The 23,221-nt window shown below is 37.6% G+C and overlaps 1 protein-coding gene across 4 annotated transcripts in view; it reads left to right on the top strand.

Annotated features, from left to right (window-relative positions):
* The window catches only part of TTBK2 (tau tubulin kinase 2), a 164,533-nt gene that overhangs the window by 66,639 nt on the left and 74,673 nt on the right, over positions 1–23,221 (top strand). For all 4 annotated transcript variants that reach the window (XM_032856709.1, XM_032856708.1, XM_032856710.1 and 1 more), the window contains one exon: positions 20,477–20,550. In XM_032856709.1, coding sequence (XP_032712600.1) covers positions 20,477–20,550 — 74 coding nt within the window. The remainder of the gene's footprint in view (positions 1–20,476; positions 20,551–23,221) is intronic.

Genomic DNA, 23,221 nt, shown 5'->3' on the forward strand with positions numbered 1-23,221 from the left:
GTCCTTTATTGAAACTTGTGATTTGAAAGTTTTTCTCAGGAAGTTTTCTTGAATTATTTTGTTGATGTTTTCCAGCCCCTTAATTTTTTACCCCTTCTTTTCTGGAACACTTGCTATGCTGATATTGGGTCTCTTGGAATGGTTCCCCAATTCTTGACTTTTACTCTCCTATTTTTACATACATTTGTTCATATATTTTTGTAATTAACAAGTACGTGTTTTAAATAGAGAGGATGATGAAATTGTGCCCTTTTTTTTTCCATTCTAACCACAAAAACCTGATAGTTTTAAATTGACCATTATGATAGGATAGTTTTGTTTAAAAGATAGAATTCCCTGTGATGGTGATCTAGATTGAAGAGCTTGGAAACTTTGTTTTGCCTTTGTCTCCTGGGGAGCTACTAGAACCCAAGGGCATCCCCATGAGAGCTAAGAGGAGCCTTTGTTCTTTAAACTTCTTGGCTCATTTTTTTTTTTTTCCCTGGGAACTTGGTTTAGACCACTCAGCGTTCTTTCTGTTTTACCATCCATAAGTTCCTAGCTCTGTGCTCTAAGCATTCTGATCCACTTAATCTACTGATTTCTCACAGTGCTTATTTTTGTTCATAGAAACTATCATTTGATCTTGTATTGTCATATTATCTTATAGTACATTTGTTTCTTTCAAAAATATTGTAAATTCTTTGATGAAAGGACTTATACCTTATATTTTTCTGTGTTCCTTGGTATAGTTGTTTCATGAGCTGTTATTGTTAGATTGGGTGTGGTTGGTTTGTTTGGTGGTGGTGTGACTGGTTAAGTAAAAAGAAATGATGGGTAAGGATGCTAAGACTGGTTTTGTTGTGTCCTTAGCAGTATAATAATCCAGCTTTGCAGAATTCCCAGTATTTGCTACTTTCCCACTAACCTGAAATTTGTTCTTTGAGTTCCAGAGCATCCCCATGAGTAGGTTTGGGGTACCTTTTTTTTTGGATTTATTTTGTTTTATTTTATTTTTTCAGTGTTCCAGGATTCGTTGTTTATGTACCACACCCAGTGCTCCTTGCAATACGTGCCCTCCTTAATACCCACCACCAGGATCACCCATCCCTCACCGCCCTCCCCTCTAAAACCCTCAAGTTTGTTTCTCAGAGTCCATAGTGTCTCATGGTTCGTCTCCCCCTCCAATTTCCCCCAATTCACTTTTCCTTTCCTTCTCCTAATGTCCTCCATACTATTGCTTATGTTCTATAAGTAAGTGAAACCATATGATAATTGACTTTCTCTGTTTGACTTCTTTTATTTAGCATAATCTCCTCCAGGCCCATCCATGTTGATAACAAAAGTTGGGTGTTCATCCTTTCTGTTGGCTGAGTAATATTCTGTTGTATATATGGACCACATCTTCTTTATCCATTCATCTGTTGAAGGGCATCTTGGCTTTTTCCACGGTTTGCCGATTGTGGATGTTACTGCTATGAACATTGGGGTGCATGTGGTCCTTCTTTTCACTACATCTGTATCTTTGGGGTAAATACCCAGTAGTGCGATTGCAGGGTCATAGGGTAGCTCTATTTTTAATTTCTTTTTTTTTTTTAAAGATTTTATTTATTTATTTGACAGAGAGAGAGATCACAAGTAGGTAGAGAGGCAGGCAGAGAGAGAGGAGGAAGCAGGCTCCCCACTGTGCAGAGAGCCCGATGCGGGGCTTGATCCCAAGACCCTGGGATCATGACCTGAGCTAAAGGCAGAGGCTTTAACACACTGAGCCACCCAGGTGCCCCTCTATTTTTAATTTCTTAAGAAATCTCCATACTGTTGTCCAAGTGGCTGCACCAACTTGCATTCCCACCAACAGTATAAGAGGGTTCCCCTTTCTCCACATGCTCTCCAACACTTGTTGTTTCTTGCCTTGTTGATTTTGGCCATTCTAACTGGTGTAAGGTGGTATTTCAATGTGGTTTTGATTTGAATCTCCTTGATGGCTAATGATGATGAACATTTTTTCATGTGTCTGTTAGCCATTTGTATGTCTTCTTTGGAGAATTATCTATTCATGTTTTCTGCCCATTTTTTGACATGATTATCTGTTTTTTGGGGTGTTAAGTTTGAGGAGTTCTTTATAGATCTTGGATATCAGCCCTTTGTCTGTAGTGTCATTTGCGAATATCTTCTCCATTCCATGGGTTGCCTCTTTTGTTGACTGTTTCCTTTGCTGTGCAGAAGCTTTTTATCTTCATGAAGTCGGGTTTACGATACTTTTAACTAGCTTTTTACTTTATTACTAAATGGCTTTTTTTATTTAAAAAGGAAAATAATCAATGCCTTTTTTTATTGTTTTACTTTCTCAGGCATATAAAATTCATATAAAATTATTTGCCTTTTATGTGGCGTTGTTATTCATTAATATTTAATGCTGGGGTGTAGACCACCATACCATCACTTGCCATAGATTTTTAAGCTCTTGTATTGAAAGCAAGGGTAGTAGATGATTATTTGAAATTGTAAGAACAAAAAGATTCATTAGGTTATATGTATCTATTTAATTTTTAATTTTTTAAAAGATTTTATTTATTTATTTGACAGAGATCACAAGCAGGCAGAGAAGAGAGGAGGAAGCAGACTTCCCGCTGAGCCTAGAGCCCAATGTGAGGCTCAATCCCAGGACCCTGGGATCATGACCTGAGCCTAAGGCAAAGGCTTTAACCCACTGAGCCCCCCAGGCACCCCAATTTTTTATTTTTATTTTTAAAAAGATTTATTTTAGAGAGTGTAAGTTGGGGAAGGAAAAGAGGGTGGAGAGAGAATCCTCAAGTAGATTTCCCACTGAGTGCAGAGCCTGACTCGGGGCTCAAATCCCAGGACCCTGAGATCATGACCTGAGCCAGAATGAAGAGTTGGCCTCCTAACCTACTGAGATACCCAGGTGCTCCATATGCATTAATTTTAGAGTACAGTTTATCTATTCCTTTAAAAAAAGATTTTGGACAGTAAGGAAGGGTTTATCACTACATGCATCAGATGAATAAAAATCCTTTTTAATATCACAGTTAAAATCTGTGTTTAACTAGCAAGATGCTACCTTGCCTGTAATATCTGTAGACATATCTACCTGTCTAAATTAAGTCTATTTCTTACTGTCTTTTTTGAGTGGACATATCATTGATTATTTCTTTTTTGCACAGTTTGGTGACAGACCACAAACATTCCCTATTCAGTTAGATTAGTCAAGAGCTAGAAAATAAAGAGAAAGCCTTAGTGGTGGTATTTAGAGTGACTGGTAAAGATTTGGTTTGTATGTTCAGGTTCATTTATTTATTTATTTAAAAAGTTTTTATTTATTAATTTGTGTATGGGGGGGGTGGCAGACAGAGGGAGAAGCAGGCTCCCCACTGAGCAAGAGGCCCAATGTGGGACTCGATCCTCAGACCCTGGGATCATGACCTGAGCTGAAGGCAGACACTCAACCAACTGAGCCAGCCAGGCCTTCCATCAGGATTCCTTTAGTCTTTTAAAGGATTTCTTTAATGTAAGAGACATATAAGTAAGGAGTTAAAATTGACTTATTGTATATTTCCATGCTATGTTTTCTTGAGGTCAACAATCTATGACTGTTAGTGATCAGTGCTTACCTTGCTGACTTTCTTCTTTCTCTACTTTCATCTCTGCGCCAGACTTGATTGCTCTTACTCAACTCCAGGAAACTTATTTTAATAGTCTTCTTTATTTTTTTCCCCTCAGGGCTTTGCTAAATAACTAACTTGCTGATAGCTGTAAATCTAATCCTGAGTTTTAATTGGTTGATATTATTTCCTACAGGGATATTTGGATTCGAGATTTGTATTTGTTTGAGGAAATGAGGTGGAGGGGAATAACTTGAGCAAAAAACAAAGTAGCACATTTTCAAAGGAGAATTAAAAAACAAACCGACTTCATCAGAGTGTATGATGTATGTTGAAGAACTGAAGGAAATGGGGTTTGCTAAGTAATGTAGAATGATCGTAAATTCTAGGTTCACCATTTTATTTCATTTATTTTTTCAGAAAGTAAATTAAAAAAATGTCTAATTCCATTATAATTAACATAGTGTTATTTTAGTCATGTGTACAATATAATGATTCAATATTTACATACCTTTTTCAGTGCTTACCGCAGTAAGTGTACTCCTAATCCCCTTCACCTTTTTCATCCATCCCTCTGTCCACCTCTTCTCTGATAATCAGTTTGTTCTCTATAATTAAGAGGCTGGTTTTTGTTTGTTCTTTTTTTCTTTGTTTGTTTCTTAAATTCCACACACGAGTGAAATCATACGGTATTTGTCTTTCTCTAATTCCTTTTGCTGAATGATAATCTATCACACACACACACAAACACATCACATCATATCACATCACATCACTTCTTTTTCTATTCATCTATTGATGGCCACTTGGGTTGTTGCCATAATTTGGCTATGGTAAATAATGCTGCAGTAAATATTGGGGTGCATACATCTTTTCGAATTAGTGTTTTCATATTCTTTGGGTAAATACCCATTGGTGCAATTACTGGATCATAGGATAGTTCTATTTTTGATTTTTTGAGGAAACTTCAGTGTCTTTTGTGGTTCCATAAAAATTTTAGGATTATTTGTTCTCCTTCTGTGGAAAATGCTGTTGGTATTTTATTTTATTTTTTAAAAAGATTTTATTTATTTATTTGACACAGAGAGATCACAAGTAGGCAGAGAGGCAGGCAGAGAGAGAGGGGGAAGCAGGCTCCCCTCTGAGCAGAGAGCCAGATGCGGGGCTTGATCCCGGGACCCTAAGATCATGACCTGAGCCGAAGGCAGAGGCTTAACCCACTGAGCCACCCAGGCACCCCCGCTGTTGGTATTCTAATAGGGATTGCTTTAAATCTGTAGATTCCTTTGTGTAGTTTGGACATTTTAACAATATTTGTTCTCCCAATCCATGAGCAGGGAATGTCTTCCATTTGTTTATGTCCTCTTAAATATCTTTCATCAGTGTTTTATAGTTTTTAGAGTACAGGTTTTTCATCTCCTTGGCTAAGTTTATTCCTAGGTGTTTTATTATTTTTGATGCAATTATAAATGGGATTGTTTTCTTAATTTTTCTTTTTGCTCTTTCAATATTAGTATATAGAAATGCTGTGGATTTCTTTGTACTGATTTTGTATCTTTAGACTGTACTGAATTCATTCACCAGTTCTAGTAGTTTTGTGGAGGAGTCCGGGTTAGCCATTTTAATGTTATTTCTATAGGCATTATTGTTTATGGTTTCTTGAATAGATAAATGACATGATAAAATCAGTATTTGGGGGGAGATTATCTTATGAATAGTGTGTGGCCGGTGACATTATGGGACATTCTTGGCCTGAAGTACTGTCAGATGTGATCAAACAGATGGGGTCCAGAAGAGACACTGCTGGGTGAGCTTGTCATTAGATAATTGGTGGTAATTCATTAGAGGAGTCATCATCAGCAGAGTCCAGTAGGATGTTTATAAAAGGTAAGTGAAGCACAGGACAAAGCAAGCTCATGCTAATCATTCTAAGGTGGACATTTGGCCCTGGGGGGCGGGGAGAGGGGGAGTAGAATGGAGAAGAAGGGGCAAGCTCTAGAAAGTCCAGGATATTAGGTAGTTCATGAATGCTTGTTTTCATTCTCCCTTCTTTCCTTCTTAGATGCCTGGTAAATGTGAACCACTGTGCTAGGAGCTAGGAATATAAACAGGGCATGGTCTTTGTCCTCAGCAGTTCACAGTCAAGTCAGACTGACACTGAGAATGAATAATGACGTTATAGAATGATGTAGAATTATAGAATGATAAGTTATCAAAAAAATGTATAAAATATTCAAGAAAGAGGAAGGTGGGTGCACCTGGGTACTAGTCGGTTAAGCGTCTGTCTTGGCTTAGGTCACGATCCCAGGGTCATGAGGTTGAGCCCTGCATTGGGCTACCTGCTCAATGGGAAGCCTGCTTCTCCCTTTCCCTCTGCCTGCTGCCCCCCTGTGCTTGTGCGTGCCCTCTTGCTCGCTCTCTCTCAAATGGATAAATAAAACCTAAAAAGAAAGAGGAATGGGGGTGCCTGGGTGGCTCAGTTGATTAAGTTTGTCTGCCTTTGGCTCAGGTCATTATCCCAGGGTCGTGGGATCGAGTCTCGCATTGGGCTCTCTGCTCACCGGGAAGCCTGCTGCTCCCTCTCCCTCTGCCTGCTGCTCTGCCTACTTGTGATTGATCTCTCTCTCTCTCTCTCTCTCTCTGTCAAATACATAAATAAAATCTTAAAAGACAAAAGAGGAATGTATAAAAAGATCCATAGGAGCATTGACAAGGGAACAAAAGGGAAACTAAGCAGATGCTCAGTTGTCCAAACCAGAGAGTTAGGAGGACAAAACTAGCAGCAAGGATGAATGGTTCATGACATCGAGAGTATTGTGGTTGCTAGAACTCCATAAATGTTTCCTGCTGGGCCTCAGGGAGAGAGTGAGGTGGGCTTGACTCCTTAGGTGAGAGGTTAAGTGGCACCAGTAATATGGAGAGAAAGGAATGTAGTGTAAAGGAACCAGTGAGGGCCTTAAAGTATTTGAAGAACATAGAGGCTGAGGATTCCAAGTACATACTCTATGACATAGTGATGTCCTAGGCCAAGGTAGGCAGTAGGAGTGGACAGAGAGGAGATGGGCAAAGGATAAGGACTGGAAATTCACAAAAAAGGAAGCCTAAATAATCAATAAACAGATGAAAAGATACTCAAATTTACTAGTAACTAGAGAAATGCAAGTTATGTAGCAAGACACTGTTTCATTCCCTTCAGATTGGCAAAAAAAAAGTCTGACAGTACCATGTATTGGTGAAGATAGAGAAAAGAAAACTTCCTCATGTCCTGATGGCAGAAGTATAAACTGGTACAACCACTTTAAAAAGCAATTTGTACCTATTATGTAATGAAGAGGCTAGCAGTCATTTATTCTTTCTGTGTCAGGTATTGTTTTAAATGTTTTTTTAAAAAAATATTATTTGATTTAATTTTTACAACTTTCCCCAGATTTTATAGTTGAGGAAATACAGCCTAAGAGAGGTTAAATAAGCTGTCCACGGTCAAAAAAGTGGTAAGATAAAGAGCCAGATTTTAGCTTAGATCTGTGTCTTTCTAAAACTTGTGTTCATAATCACTAATGATAATTATAGGAAGCATATATCGAGCATTTACTATGTGCCAGGTAGTATATTAAATATTAAACATACCTTAGCTGATTTACTTATGTAATAACTCTTTGAGGTAAGTGCTTTTGTTACCCATCACGTGGCTTTTAGAGATGAAGTACCAAGCTCGCAAGTGAAAAAGCTGATATTTACCTCAAGTAGTCTTGAGCACATATACTTTTCTTATATACCAGACTGAAAGATCCAGAGGTGGAGAGTAGACTTTAGGTATATTTTGATTTCAATTCTCTTTTTTTCCCTCTCAGTGTAATGTATATGTGTACGTATACATATATGTACTTATATATGTGTATGTATAGGTATTTGACATACAACTTTGTACTATATGTAGATTAAACATAGATTTGATATACATATATATTGTAAAATGATTACCATAAGTTTAGTTGGTTGAGTTTATCACCTCACAGTTACTTTTTTTTTCCTATGATGAGAACTTTTAAAATTTGTTAACTGTAATCACCATGCTGTACATTACATATCCAAGATTTACTTATTTTATAACTGAAGTTTGTACCTTTTAACCACATTTACCTGTTTTCCCTACCTCTCACTCCCCACTTCTGGGAACTACTGATCTCTTCTGTGTTTCTGTGAGTTTGGTTTTCTTAGATTCCACATACAAGTTTTCCCTGTCTGACTTATTTCACTTAGCATAATGCTCTCAGAGCCCATCCATGTTAATACAAATGGCAAGATTTTCTTATTTTTTTATGGCTGCATAGTATTGTAGTGTATATAAATACTATATTTTCTTTATCCATTCATTTATAGATGGACACATAAGTTTTTTCCATGTCTTAGCTATTGTAAATAATGTTGCATTTAACATGGGCGTGGGATGTCTCTTCAAGATAGTAGTTTCATTTCTTTGGGTATATACCCACAAGTGGAATTGCTAGATCATTTGGTAGTTCTGTTTTTAATTTTTAAAATTTTAATTCCAATGTAGTTAACATGCAGTGCTATATTAGTTTCAGGTATACAATGTAGTGATCCATCAGTTCCATACACTAAGTGCTTATCAAGACAATCCCAGTTCTAATCCCCTTCACAGTTCTAACCATCTCCCATACATCTGTCTTCTGGTAACCATTTGTTTGTACTCTATAGTTAAGAATCTGTTTTATGGGATTGTATCTTTTTCCCCCTTTGTTCATTTGTTTTGTTTCTTTTTTAAAAATTTATTTATTTATTTATTTATTTTGTAAGCACATTTTTAAAAATTTAATTTCTTTTTAGTGTAACAGAATTCATTGTTTATGCACCACACCCAGTGCTCCATGCAATATGTGCCCTCCATAATACTCACCACCTGGCTCCCCCAATCTCCCACCCCCAGCCCCTTCACAACCCTCAGATTGTTTTTAAGAGTCCATAGTCTCTTCATGGTTCATCTCCCCTTCCAATTTCCCTCACCTCCCTTCTCCTCGCCATCTCCCTATGTCCTCTGTGTTATTTGTTATGCACCACAAATAAGTGAAACCATATGATAATTAACTCACTCTGCTTGACTTATTTCATTCAGTATAATCTCCTCCAGTCGCATCCATGTTAGAAAAGTTGGGTTTTCATTCTTTCTCATGGCTGAGTAATATTCCATTGTATATATGGACTACATCTTCTTTATCCATTTGTCTGTTGAAGGGCATCTTGGCTCGTTCCACAGTTTGGCTATTGTGGATGTTGCTGCTATGAACATTGTGGTGCATGTGGCCCTTCTTTTCACTACATCTGTATCTTTGGTGTAAATACCCAATAGTGCAATTGCTGGGTCTATTTTTAGCTTTTTGAGGAACCTCCACACTGTTTTTCCATAGTAGCTATACCACCTTGCATTCCCACCAACAGTGTAAGAGGGTTCCCCTTTCTCCACATCCTCTCCAACATTTGTTTCTTGCCTTGTCAATTTTTGCCATTCTCACTGGTGTAAGGTGGTATCTCAATGTGGTTTTGATTTGAGTTTCCCTAATGGCTAATGATGATGAATATTTTTTCATGTGTCTGTTAGCCATTAGTATGTCTTCTTTGGAGAAGTGTCTGTTCATGTCTTCTGCCCATTTTTTTACTTGATTATTTGTTTTTTTGGGTGTTAATTTGAGAAGGTCTTTATAGATTTTGGATTCCAGCCCTTTGTCTGTAGTGTCATTTGCAAATATCTTCTCCTGGGGCACCTGGGTGGCTCAATGGGTTAAGCCTCTGCCTTTGGCTCAGGTCATGGTCTCAGGGTCCTGGGATCAAGCCCCACATTGGGCTCTCTGCTCAGCAGGGAGCCTGCTTCCCCCTCTCCCTCGGCCTGCCTCTCTGCCTACTTGTGATCTCTCTCTCTCTGTGTCAAATAAATAAATAAAAATCTTAAAAAAAAAAAAATCTTCTCCCATTCCATGGGTTGCCTCTTTGTTTTGTTGACTGTTTCCTTTGCTGTGCAGAGGCTTTTTATCTTGATGAAGTCCCATAAGTTCATTTTCACTTTTGTTTCCCTGGCCTTTGGAGACATGTCTTGAAAAAAGTTGCTGTGGCTAATGTCGAAGAGGTTACTGCCTATGTTCTCTTCTAGGACTTTGATGGATTCCTGTCTCACATTGAGGTCTTTTATCCATTTAGAGTTTATTTTTGTGTTTGGTGTAGGCAAATAGTCAAGTTTCATTCTTCTGTATAGAGCTATCTAGTTTTTCCAGCACCATTTATTGAAGAAACTGTCTTTTTTTCTGCTGGATATTTTTTCCTGCTTTGTCGAAGATTAGTTGACCATAGAGTTGAGGGTCCATGTCTAGGCTCTCTATTCTATTCCATCATCTATGTGTCTGTTTTTTGTGCCAATACCACGTTGTCTTGGTGATCACAGCTTTGTAATATAGCTTGAAATCAGGCAACGTGATGCCCCATCTTTGTTTTTCTTTTTCAGCCTTCCCTTGGCGATTCGGGGTCTTTTCTGGTTCCATACAAATTTTAGTACTGTTTGTTCTGGCACTTTGAAAAATGCCATTGATATTTTGATCAGGATGGCATTAAAAGTATAGATTGCTCTGGGGACCATAGACATTTTAACAGTGTTTATTCTTCTGATCCATGAGCATGGAATGTTTTTCCATCTTTTTGTGTCTTCTTCAGTTTCTTTCATAAGTGTTCTGTAGTTTCTAGAGTATAGATCATTCACCTCTTTGGTTAGGTTTATTCCAAGATAGCTTTTGATTTTTGGTGCTATTGTAAATGGAATCAATTCCCTAATTTATCTTTCTATAGTTACATTGTTAGTGTATAAGAACGTAGCTGATACCTGTGCATTGATTTTGTATCCTGCCACATTTCTGAATTGCTGTATGAGTTCTAGTAATTTTGAGGTAGAGTCTTTAGCATTTTCCACATAAAGTATTATGTCATCTGCAAAGAGAGAGAGTTTGACTTCTTCTATGCCAGTTTGAATACCTTTTACTTCTTTTTGTTGTCCGTCTGCTGTTACTAGGACTTCTAGTACTATGCTGAACAGTAGTGGTGAGAGTGGGTATCCTTGTTGTGTTCCTGATCTTTTTTTTTTTTTTTTAGATTTTTTTTTTTAAAATTTATTTGACAGAGATCACAAGTAGGCAGAAAGAGAGGGAAGCAGGCTCCCTGCCGAGCAAGGATCCTGATGCAGGGCTCGATCCCAGGACCCTGGGATCATGACCTGAACCAAAGGCGGAGGCTTTAACCCACTGAGCCACCCAGGCGCCCCTGTGTTCCTGATCTTAACAGAAAGTCTCTCAGCTTTTCCCCATTGAGAATGATTTTCACTGTGTCTTTTCATAGATGGTTTTTATGAAATTGAGGACTGTTCCTCCATCCCTACACTAGGTGGGATTTATCCTTGGGATGCAAGGATGGTTCAACATTTGGAAATGAATCAGTGTAAAAGAACACATTAAATAAGAGGAGAGAGAAGAACCGTATGGTCCTCTGAATTGATACAGGAAAAGCATTTGACAAAATACAGCATCCTTTCCTGGTATTTTAGATATTAACCCCTTATCACATATATGAATTGCCTAGACTTTATCCCATTCAGTAGGTTGCCTTTTCATTTTGTTAATGGTTTTCTTTGTTGTGCAGAAGTTTTATAATTTGGTGTAGTCCCACTTGTTTATTTTTGCTTTTGTCATCTTTGCTTTTGGTGTGAAATTCAAAAAATCATTGCCAAGACCAGGGTCAAGGAGCTTATCCTTATGTTTTCTTTTATGAATATTATGGTTTCGGTTTTATATTCAAATCTTAGTCTATCTTGAGTCAATTTTTGTGTAAAGTATAAGATAGGGTCTGGTTTTCATTCTTTTTTTTTAAAGATTTTATTTATTTATTTGTCAAAGAGATCACAAGCAGGCAGAGAGGCAGGCAGAGAGAGAGAGGAGGAAGCAGGCTCCCTGCTGAGCAGAGAGCCCGATGCGGGGCTCGATCCCAGGACTCCGAGATCATGACCTGAGCCGAAGGCAGCGGCCCAACCCACTGAGCCACCCAGGCGCCCCCTGGTTTTCATTCTTTTGCATATGGCTGTCCATCTGACTTTTTTGTGTGTGCTTATCTCTTCCATATTTGTAGACTTAATTCTTAATGCTGGTTTCCTTCATGGTTGAGAGCTAGTTGCTGATAGCAACTGGAAGGGAGCTACATTCTTTTCTCCTTAAAAATAACATTTCGGGATGCCTGAGTGGCTCAGTTGGTTAAGCAACTGCCTTCGGCTCAGGTCATGATCCTGGAGTCCCGGGATCGAGTCCCGCATCAGGCTCCCTGCTCGGCAGGGAGTCTGCTTCTCCCTCTGATCCTCCCACTTCTCATGCTCTCTCTCTCTCAAAAAAATAAATAAAATCTAAAAAAAAAAAAATTCTTCTCATAATTGTCATATGGAACGTACTAGGTTTTGCTCTGATTAGAATATCCTTGGAAAACAAAAGGAAAAAAAATTATATTTGTCAGAGTAATGTCATGCATTGAATGCCTTAAGTCTTGAATATTTAGTTTTCTTGCCATCAACAAATTGATCTCAGAGTAATATCATGCATTGAATGCCTTAAGTCTTGAATATTTCATTTTCTTGCCATCAACAAATTGATCTCCATAACAAAAGAGAAATGTGTCTATTACTCTGATTTTAGAGTAGTTAATGCCCAACTTTGGGCCTGGGAGTAGATCAAACCCATTGAGACAGTAGATGCATGATAAAGGAAGATCATTCCCCAATTTGGGTAATTTGGGTGCTATTAGTAAGGGGGAATGAACACTGGATATTTAGTCAGGAAGATGCTTTATGGGGTACCTGGGTGGCTCAATCAGTTAAGTGTCTGACTCTTGATCTCAAAAAAAAGATCCTTTATAAATATGCTGTGTCATTTAATTTTCTTGATAGTTTTGCTGAGGAAACTGAGACTTGCTTGAGGTTCCCTAATTATTAAATGGCAGAATGAGATTTAACTCTAAGCTAGTCCTTTTTTTAATTCCTTCAGTCTTGTGTCTTCTTTAAAGAAAAATAATAGGCTGTCCCACATGGTATATGGCATCAATGACCCTATCTTCTAAGATTTCAAAGTGATTTTCTGTAGATTCCTTAATTTACATATCATCACAAGGTACCAAAATTATGGGGTTCAGTTTTAGCAGTGCTTAAACAGAAACTTATAACAGTGAACACCTATATTGAGAAGCCAGAAAGATCTCCAGTAAATTACCTAACCTTTCACCTTATGACCGTAGAGAAGGAAGAGCAAATTAAACCTAAAGGTAGCAGAGCCAACCTGGCTGGCTTAGTCAGTAGAGCATTTGACTCTTGATCTCAAGTTTGGGAGTTCAAGCCCCTTCTTGGATGCCTGGGTGGCTCAGTCCCTTAAGTGTCTGCTCTCGATTCAGATCATGATCCCAGGGTCCTGGGTTTGAGCCCCACATCGGGCTTTTTGCTCAGAGGGAAGTATGCTTCTCCTTCTACCTGTCGCTCCCCCTGCTTGTGCTCTATCTGAAAAATAAATTAAAATCTTTAAACAAACAAAACAATCTAAAGCAGAGAGAAGGAAGGAAATAGTAAAGATTACAGTGGAAATGAAATAGAAGATAGAAAAACAAGAAGGGGAACCAAAAAAACCAAAAATTGGTTCTTTGAAAAAAAAAATGAACAAAATTAACATACCTTTAGCTAGACAGACCAAGAAAAAATGAAGAATCAAATTACTAAAACCAGGAATGAAAGAGGGGACATTTCTTTTGACCTTACAGAAATGAGGAAGATTATAATAAGGGAAAACAGCCTTGAAAAAGAACAATGAAGCTGAAGTATTTACATTTTCTGATTTCAGAACTTGCTACAGAATGATAGTAATTATGTTACTGGCATATAGATAGAAATGTAGATCAGTAGAAAGAATTGAAAGTCCAGAAGTTGTCACATTATGGTCAGTTGATTTTTGACAAGGGTGCCAAGAACATTCAATGGAGAAAGGAGTCTTTTCAACAAATGGTGCCAGCACAACTCCATTGGATATTGTAAAAGAATAAACAGCACATATATTGGTCTCTGCCCCTAGTTCCTGGCAGAGACCTCTTATAATCCGTGTAACCTCTTGAGTGATAACAGCACTAGGAGCAACTTTTGTTCTGATGCTTGGTCTTAGTAGTTTTGGCTAGGACACTGGTTCCTGACACAGAGCTCCTGTGTTCTTGAGCATTTCCTGGGCGATAGGAGTGTCTCGTGTTCCAGTGAAGCAACTCTAGGTGGGCTCCTTAATAGCTTCAGGATGATGGCAGGTCACCAGAAAGACCAGGTCATGATTAGAAGTTTGGAATTTTCAGCCCTACCCTCTGTCCTCTGGGAAGTAGTAAAGATTCCAGAAGGATGGGGTTCAGAGATCTTCTGAGCTGGTGCACACTTGGAGGTGCTGAAAGAGTGGTGCACACAGAAGGAGCATGGCTGCTCTGCACCACTTCCCACACAGCTCTCCCTATGTGTCTCTAAATCTGGCTGCTCATCTGTACTCTTTATTATAGCCTTTGTAATAAATTGGTAAATCTAAGTATCTCCCTGAATTCTATAAGCTAGCAAATTGTCAGACCCAAGGAGGGGGTCATTTATACAGGTGACAACCTGGGACTTGGGATTGGCATTTCAAGTAGGGGCAGTGTTGCAGAACTAAGCCCTTTTGGGGATCTGATGTAAACTCCAGGTAGATAGAATTGAATTGAATTATAGGACAGACACCCAGCCAGCCGGTCTCGAGGAGAATAGCTTGATGTATGGAAAGCCAACATGTCTGGTGTCAGAAGTGTTTTGAGTGTGGTAGTAGTGGGAGAGTAAAGGAGAAACACAAGAGGAGTGTGTCTTCCATCACAGTTATATACATGCAAAAGAATGAAGTTGAACCCTTACCTCGTACCATATATAAACCTATATATAAAAATTTATTCAAAATGGGGGCACTTGGCTGGCTTAGTTGGTGGAGCATTTGACTCTTGATCTCAGGGTCATAAGTTCAAGCCCTACATTAGATGTAGAATTTACTTACAAATAAAAAAATAAAATCTTTCTGAGGGTTTTGAAGGGGCGGGGGGGGTGGGAGGTTGGGGGAACCAGGTGGTGGGTATTAGGGAGGGCACGGATTGCATGGAGCACTGGGTGTGGTGCAAAAACAATGAATACTGTTATGCTGAAAAGAAATAAAAATTAAAAAAAAAAGAATAGAGGGAAAACACCTCAAAAACAAAAATAAAATCTTTAAAAAATTTCTCCACAGTGGATCAAAGACTTAAACATAAAACTCTTAAAAGAAAACATATGTATAAATCTTTGTGACCTTGGATTAGGCAATGAGTTCTTAGATATGTTGCTAAAACTGAAAAAAAAAGATTAATTGGACTTCATCACATTTAAAAACTTTTGTGCTTCAAAGATCACCATCAAGAAGGTGAACAGACACAGCACCTGGATGGCTCAATTGTTAGGCAACTGCCTTTGGCTCAGGTCAAGATCCCAGGGTCCTGGGATTGAATCTGTATTGGGCTCGCTGCTAGGCGGAGAGCCTGCTTCTCCTTCTACCTGCTGCTACCCCTCCTTGTGCTCTCTCTCTCTGTTAAATAAATTAAAAAAAATTTTTAAAAAGGTGAACAGACAACCCACAGAATAGGAGAAAATATTTTCAAATCATGCATCTGATAGGGACTGTATTTAGAATATATAAAGAACTCATAAACTCAGTAATAAAGAGACATAAAACCCAATTTAAAAATCAGCAAAGGATCTGAATAGCCATTTCTCCAGAGAAGATATACAGATTGCCAGTAAGCACATGAAAAGATGCTCAACATTATTAGTGATTATGGAAATGTAAATCAAAACTATACTGAGATGTCAGTTCACTCTCACTAGGATGACTGCAGTAAAAAGAAATACAGATAATAACAAGAGTTGGTGAGGATGTGGAGAAGTTAGAAGCCTCATATGTTACTGGTAGGAATATAAAGTGTGCAGCTTTTTTGGACAACAGTCCAGCAGTTCCTATGGACTGCTTAAGATTAAACATATTAATAACTATATAAGATTAAGCATAGCTACATAATGGATATTATTGACAATGAAAAGAAGTGAAATATTGATACGTGCTACGACACGGATGAGTTTTGAACACATTATGCTAGGTACAAGAAACCAGTCACAAAAACTACTTATTGTATGATTCCATTTATGTGAAATGTCCAGAATAGTCAGGTCTGTAGAGATAGAAAGTAAGTTAGTGAGACTGACTCTCATGGGGTTGGGGGAGTTGCAGGGGGAAGTGAAAGTGACAACTAATAAGTATGGGTTTTTTGGTGGGGTGGGGTAGGGCTGTTGAAAATGTTCTAATGTTGATTATGGTGGTGGTTGTACAACTGTGAATATACTAAAAACAATTGAATTACACTTTAAATGGGTGAATTTAGTGGTACATTAATAATGTTCCAATAAAGGTATTGTAAAAAACTTATTCATTGTTTAGTTAGTGTGTACCCTGTGCAGAGCTGGGTACTAGAGCCCCTACCCTAGGAGTACTTACAGTCTAGGGGTCAGACAAGCAAAGACAGTATAGTCTAATGATGCTGAAATTAAATTTATATATCTATCATATTCTGGTGCCTTTAATGAAAATGTATGGGAGGTTATTAAGTAGGAATAAAATGAGGATTGGTGTGGGTTTGACATCACTCCTGTCCTAGAGTGACATTAAGATTATTTAGATGTCATGGGGGCACTTGGTTAGCTCAGTTGGTAGATTGTGCAAATCTTGATCTCAGAGTTGGATGGAGAGATTACTTAAAAATAAAATCTTTTATTTATTTATTTTTAAAGATTTTATTCATTTATTTGAGAGTGAGAGAGACAGAGAGCACGTGTACATGAATGTGAGGGAGGGGCAGACAGAGAGGGAGAAGCAGACTCCCGGGCTGAGCAGGGAACCTGTTGCAGGACTCCATCCCAGGACCCTGGGATCATGACCTGAGGTGAAGGCAGGCACTTAATGGACTGAGCCACCCAGGTGTCCTAAAATAAAATCTTCTAAAAAAAGACTATTTACATGTCTTTTATACTGGGAGTTCTTAAAACTTTATAAAATGGTTTATCTAGGGACTTTGAGTGGTTTCTGTAATATTTCTGGACCTCTCCTCTAATCTTATTGTGCATGAAGTTGAATAACTATTTTTGTGAACGTGGAATCATAATCACGCCTAGCAGTGCATAGTGTGGGACTGTCTTGTTTTTTTTTTGTTTGTTTGCTTACCAACTAGATTTGACCTAGGAGACTGCCTGACTTATCATAAAGATTGCTGTAGTTCTGGTATCTGGATTATCCTCAGGACTCTTAACTAATGACAGTTTATTAGGTCTTTCCTGATATATTCTGGGTTTAGCAAGCTGATTCTCTTTCCCTTTGTGTTTCTCTTTCTCCACAGCAATGATTTTGAATTATTAACACTCTCTTCAAGTATAACTTACCCTGCTCCCTTCATTTTTAGAGATTATTTTGCTGAATTCTTCACATCTGAAAAATGGGGAAAATAATAATACTTAAGGTGTGAAGATTAAATGCATGTAAAGCACTTAATATAATGCCTGGTACAATATGCTTGCATATTATGTATGTTTTACTAGCTATCATTATTTATATTAATTTGTTTATTCACAGATACTAATTGGGCATTTCACTAATTGACAGATGCTGTGCTAGTCACCAGAGCAAGATAGATATGGTCCCTGTACTCATGGAGTGATATCTCAGTTTGTACTAGTTATTACAATAGTTATTTTTAAAACTCTAAGTGGTGGTGAAGAATTACTGTTCCAGTTAAATTGTAGTTTCTTCATGCTTCTAAAAATTTGTACATATTATTGAACCAAGGATTTTCACTAATTGCATGTATCTAAAATATAAGAACAGTAGTACACTATGCTAAAAAGTATGAGTTAAGAACTCATTAAGCTCTAACCTATATCAATGAAGATGTGTTGGTGAATCTTAAAGAGTTTGCTACTGACTTTGTATTTTGTTTATCAGTCAAGGATCTACAGTTTATTTGATTTTTTTTTAATATATAAGTAGGATGTTTTCACTATCAAGAGATAAATAGTATTTTGGTGTTATGTACCATAAAGATATTTTTGAAAGAACATTCTGAGAAACATTAAATACAGTATGGCCTTTTGTTTTTAGATGGTTGAAATGTCTTTGTAATAGACATCCATCATTTAAATGTTATATCCTAGGAAGGTGGAATTTTTAATGGATAATAAGAATAAAATACTTCATAAAAGATTTTTAAATTGTTCCTTTGAAGCTGAGGGAAAGAGTAAGTTGCTAATTGGCCGTCATTTCATCCTTTCATTCTTACTGCAGTTTACTAGATGACAGGCACAGTTTTGCAAATATTTGTAAAATACATGTAAAGTGATGCACATGCATTGTACACATTGGGAATTATTGCTCCCATTGAACATATTTTTTGTGAGTTCCAACCCTTTCCAGCAAAACCACAGAGAAAGAGCGAATAGTGTAAAAGAAGTTGAATTATTAACTAAACTAAGTCTGGATTGTATTTGTATTTTAAGTCCGTCAGTAGAAAGTTTTTGTTTTTGTTTTTGTTTTAATTTTGAGATGTATTTCTCATTCATTCACTAAATCTTGCCCTTCCAGCTCTTGGCATATGACTTGATCACTTTACAGGCAAACTTCTTCAAAGATTACCCTCACTGCCTCGTGGTTGATTCATACTTTATTCCATTGAAGACTGGCTGTCGCCCTTTCTACTCACTAGTGACTTCCTAATTTTTATATTAACCAGCACTTCTCAGCCTTTCTATAGCATTTGCCATTAGCCAAAATGCTTCTTCTCATTGTATGTCTATAATACCTCTTTCTCATAGTTTCCTCATACCTTTCTGGCTATTACTTGGTTCCCTTCATGCATTCTTTTATTTTTTCCCATGCTCTAAATGTTTCATTTTCTAAAATTCAGTTCTTAGGTTAATTTTCTTCTCATTCTTTATATTCTTCCAACTTGGTAGTTTTCCATCTGTGTGTGTAGTTCTATCTATCTTCCATGAACTTATGGTTCCCCAGTGTATTTCTGCAGCTCAGCTTTTTGCTCAGCAGCAAGCTTAAAATTACAATTGTCTGCTAAATTCACCAGGTTGTCCTTAAACTCGACATTCTAATATCCCTTACAGCCTATACCACCTACTATATATTCTCTTATTTTGCTAAAACTTACCATTTAATTGTACCAGTTTCTAGTCAGAAACTGTCTTTGGTATCTTTCATATTTATCTTATTTTTTCCATCTCTCCTATACTATTTATCATTTAAGCCCTATTCTCTCTTGGGATATTGTAAGTGTTCCCAGAGTGACCTTTCTGCCTTTAGAGTTGACCTCTGTGTGGTCTGTCATTGCCACCATAGCAGTGTTCTAAAGTACAATGTTTTAAGTGTGTTTTTCCTCATCTTAAAGTCTTGTAGATGCTTCTCTTTACCCAGCAATAGATCCAATAGATCATATATCCATCCATGGCCCATCTGCTTTTGGATCACTTAGAGAACTTTTGAAAGGCTCCAACCTGTATTTTTCCCCACCAATTCTGAATCACTAAAGAGTGCAGGAATTTACAGAGTTTTCCAAGATGATTTCGATACGTAGCTGGGGCTGAGAAAAACTGACTTCTCCATGTGGCTCACTTTCCTTGTTATAGAGTCTAAGACCTTTCAGGGCCTTATGTCTCTTGCTTCTCCAGCATCTCCTCATGCTGTTCTCTCTTCATTCACTATGCTCCAGACAAAATGCCCTCTTCTTGCCCTGGAGCCCACCAGTCTTAATCCTTTTCTAGGATCTTTGTTTGCTTTTGTTGAATCAAGGCAGACTCTGGATTTCTACCTGTTCCACCTCTGCTTTCCTCTGCACCCTAGTCAGCACCTCCTGGGATTTCATAGGTAAAACCCAGGTTGAAAACCACTGAACTAATCCAAATCATTGAGGCCCAGAAAGATTAAGTGATTAAGGGACTGAAGTCATATATTGGTGAATGGCAGACCATATCTGAAATTCAGGATTTATACTTATAAATTTATATTATGTTTATATATATATTTCAGGATTTATATTTATACAATAAGTTTATATCATAAATATAATATTTGTATCCTCCAGGATTTATATTCCTAACAGAGTTCTTATTTATTGCTCTTCTCTGTTTTCATACGTATAATATCCGGGCAAGTTGACCTGAAATGACCTTTTAATTCTTTACTTCATAAATAAATTAATCATTCATTTATTTCCTCATTCATTTATTTATTCATTCAATAAACATGTGTTTGACTACACACAGAGCAATGTAGGGTCCAGGGGGAGGTGGATAGAAAATTTGAATAATACAGATTTCCTATTTTTTTTTTTTTAAAGATTTTATTTATTTATTTGACAGAGAGAGAGATCACAAGTAGGCAGAGAGGCAGGCAGAGAGAGAGAGGAGGAAGCAGACTCCCTGCTGGGCAGAGAGCCCGATGTGGGGCTCGATCCCAGGACTCTGAGATCATGACCTGAACCAAAGGCAGCGGCTTAATCCACTGAGCCACCCAGGCGCCCCCAGATTTCCTATTTTTAAGGTTCATAAGACAGGTCCTTTATATTCAATTATAAAATACTATACAGAATAGCAAATTATTAATTATTTAGAAGAGAAACCATAGCATAACCTTTTCCACTGTTTTCTGTCTTTCTTTCTTTCTTTTATCCAGGGAAAGACCACGTTTGTAGATTTATTGGCTGTGGGAGGAATGATCGATTCAACTATGTGGTCATGCAGTTGCAGGTAGGTTACTTGGAAATGTATCTTAAAATATTTCAGTTTTGATCAAAGTACCTAATTTCAGTAGGTATGAATAAAATAGAATTCTTGGTATCATCTCAGAATGTTTTTTATTATGCAGATGGAATTTCATTTAAACAGATTTGACATAGATTTTCCCAAAGATGGAAGGGTTGTTCTTTTTTTTTTTTTTTTTTTTTGCTATTTTTTAAATTAACATATATTATTTGTTTCAAGGGTACAGGTCTATGAATCCTCAGTCTTACACAATTCACCACACTCACCATAGCACATAGCCCTCTGCAATGTCCATCACCCAGCCACCCCATCCCTTCCAACCCCCTCCCCTCCAGCAACCCTCAGTTTGTTTCCTCTCAGGTTAAGAGTCTCTTATTCTTTGTCTCCCTCTCTGGTTTCGTCTTGTTTCATTTTTCCCTCTGGAAGGGTTGTTCTTGTCAACTATCCATTGATTATCATCATTGCAGTTTTTCAATCCCAACATGGATTGTTGGACAGGAATCTTACCCGGTCCCTCTCCCTTCCTCTCTTTGTTACCTCTTGTTACCTCTAGTTTTTAATTTATGTGCTCAAGAACCAACTTTGACTGCTTGAAAATTTAAGCATTACTTGATACATAGGAGAAATGCATTCCTTTTTCTTTTTTCATTCATTAACATAGTTCTGTTTCCTAGATGGAGAGTGGAGTTGGGTTGGGGCAGCAGAGGAAAGAAATTCAGAAAAAGTTTCGGAAAACTAAGGAGACCAGTGTAGATCAGATAACGATGGCCTTTGTGGCCTTTGGCAGGCTCCTCTGGATTTATCCAAGAACCTTTCCAATTGACTTTCATGCTGTATTTTTTCCTGTTCATAAGAAAATTATCCACCATTAGCCATGCATCTGTACAGTTATGATTGACTTGATTTAGAGTAAAGCTAATATAATTGTTAGAGGGTATTCTGTCTTACATGACATATTGAAGATAACTACTATGTTTCCCCTTGTATATTGTGATAAAATTTATGTAGTCAGCTTCTCACTGCCACTTTTAATTTCTTCTAAAAATCCTAAATTCTTTTGGGTATGGAGGGCAGGAGGGGCAGAAGGAGAGGTTGAAAGAGAATCTTAAGTAGGTCCATGCTCAGGACAGAGCTTGATGCAGGCTCGATCTCATGATCCTGAGATCATGACCTGAGCCAGAATCAAGAGTTGTATGCTCCACTGAGTGAGCCACCCAGGTGCCCCCTAAATTTATTATTCTTTAATACTCTTTTCCTCTTGGTGATTCAGTTGTAGAATATCTGCCTTAAAAATTTTAAGGACTGGGGCAACTGGGAGGCTCTTAAAATCTGGGTCTTGAAATCTTATGTGTTTGAGAATTTATGCTTCTTTTCTCATTTCTACCTGCAACATCTGGGAAGAGTCTCGTGAAATTTCCTTTCATCATTGAGGCTTTACATGAGCAGCTTTCATATAGCCAAAGGGTGATATTTTGTGAAAAAGCGTTATCACCTGAGGGGGGCAAAAAAATTTTTGAATCTTATAATCATACAGATGTAGATCTGGATTTCCTAATATCAGAACTGCCTTATATTTAAAACTTTTTCTTATTGTGAAAAAAATTAAACATACACAAAAATAAAATAGTATAATGAACACCCTTGTACTCATCACCCGGCTTCAGTAGTTATCAGTACATGGTCCATCTTGTTCTTGCTTTATTCTTCCTCTCCTCTCCCTCCCCAAATTATTTCAAAGCAAAATGGAAGCATATTTTATCTGGAAATACATGAATATGTATTCCTAGGAGTCAGAGACTCTTTTTCTCCTCTTAATCACAGTACACAGTAATTCCTTAATAATAGCATTAAATATCAAGATAATTTTCAGATTTCCTTATTGTATATCTTTTATTTTATTTTTTTTTATATTTGGATTACTTAAATCTGGTTTCACAGAGGGTTCCACATATTGCATTTGGTGGATATAATTCTTAAACCTTCTTTATAGGTTCCCTCTATTTCTTTTTTTTACAGTTTTTTTGTTGTTGTTGATATTGTCATCGACAAAAATGATGTCGCTTGTCATGAAGTTCACATATTCTGGAGTTTGCTGATTATCTCCCTCCTTATTTAACATGTTGTTCTATCCCCTGTATTTTCTGTAAACTAGTGATTAGATCTTTGTTTAATTAGCCAGAGTACTTCAGAGGTGAGTGGTATGCTTCCTCTTGCATGCCATCCCTAGGCAATGTCTGGGTTGTCTCTCTCTCTCTTTTTTTTTTTAATATTTTATTTATTTATTTGTCAGAGAGAGAGAGAGGGAGAGCACAAGTAGGCAGAACGGCAGGCAGAGGCAGAGAGAGAAGCAGGCTCCCCACTGAGCAAGGAGCCCAATGCAGGACTTGATCCCAGGACCCTGGGATCATGACCTGAGCTGAAGGCAGCGGCTTAACCAACTGAGCCACCCAGGCGCCCCTGGGTTGTCTCTTTTTAATATTCTTAGGATTGATCCTTGAGATTCAGGGACAGTCAGCCTGATGCATCCTTTTTAAAGCTCCCAGTAGTTTTTCTTCTAGGTTTTATCAACCGATTAGTAATCATTGCCTAGATCCATTACTTCAGTGGGGTTGCAGGTGTATGATTCTAATTCTATCAGTTTTCCTTAATTAATAGC

Source organism: Lontra canadensis, unplaced genomic scaffold (genome assembly GCF_010015895.1).
Source record: "Lontra canadensis isolate GAN:19392208 unplaced genomic scaffold, GSC_riverotter_1.0 scaffold12, whole genome shotgun sequence".
In the NCBI taxonomy this organism is placed as follows: Eukaryota; Metazoa; Chordata; class Mammalia; order Carnivora; family Mustelidae; genus Lontra; species Lontra canadensis.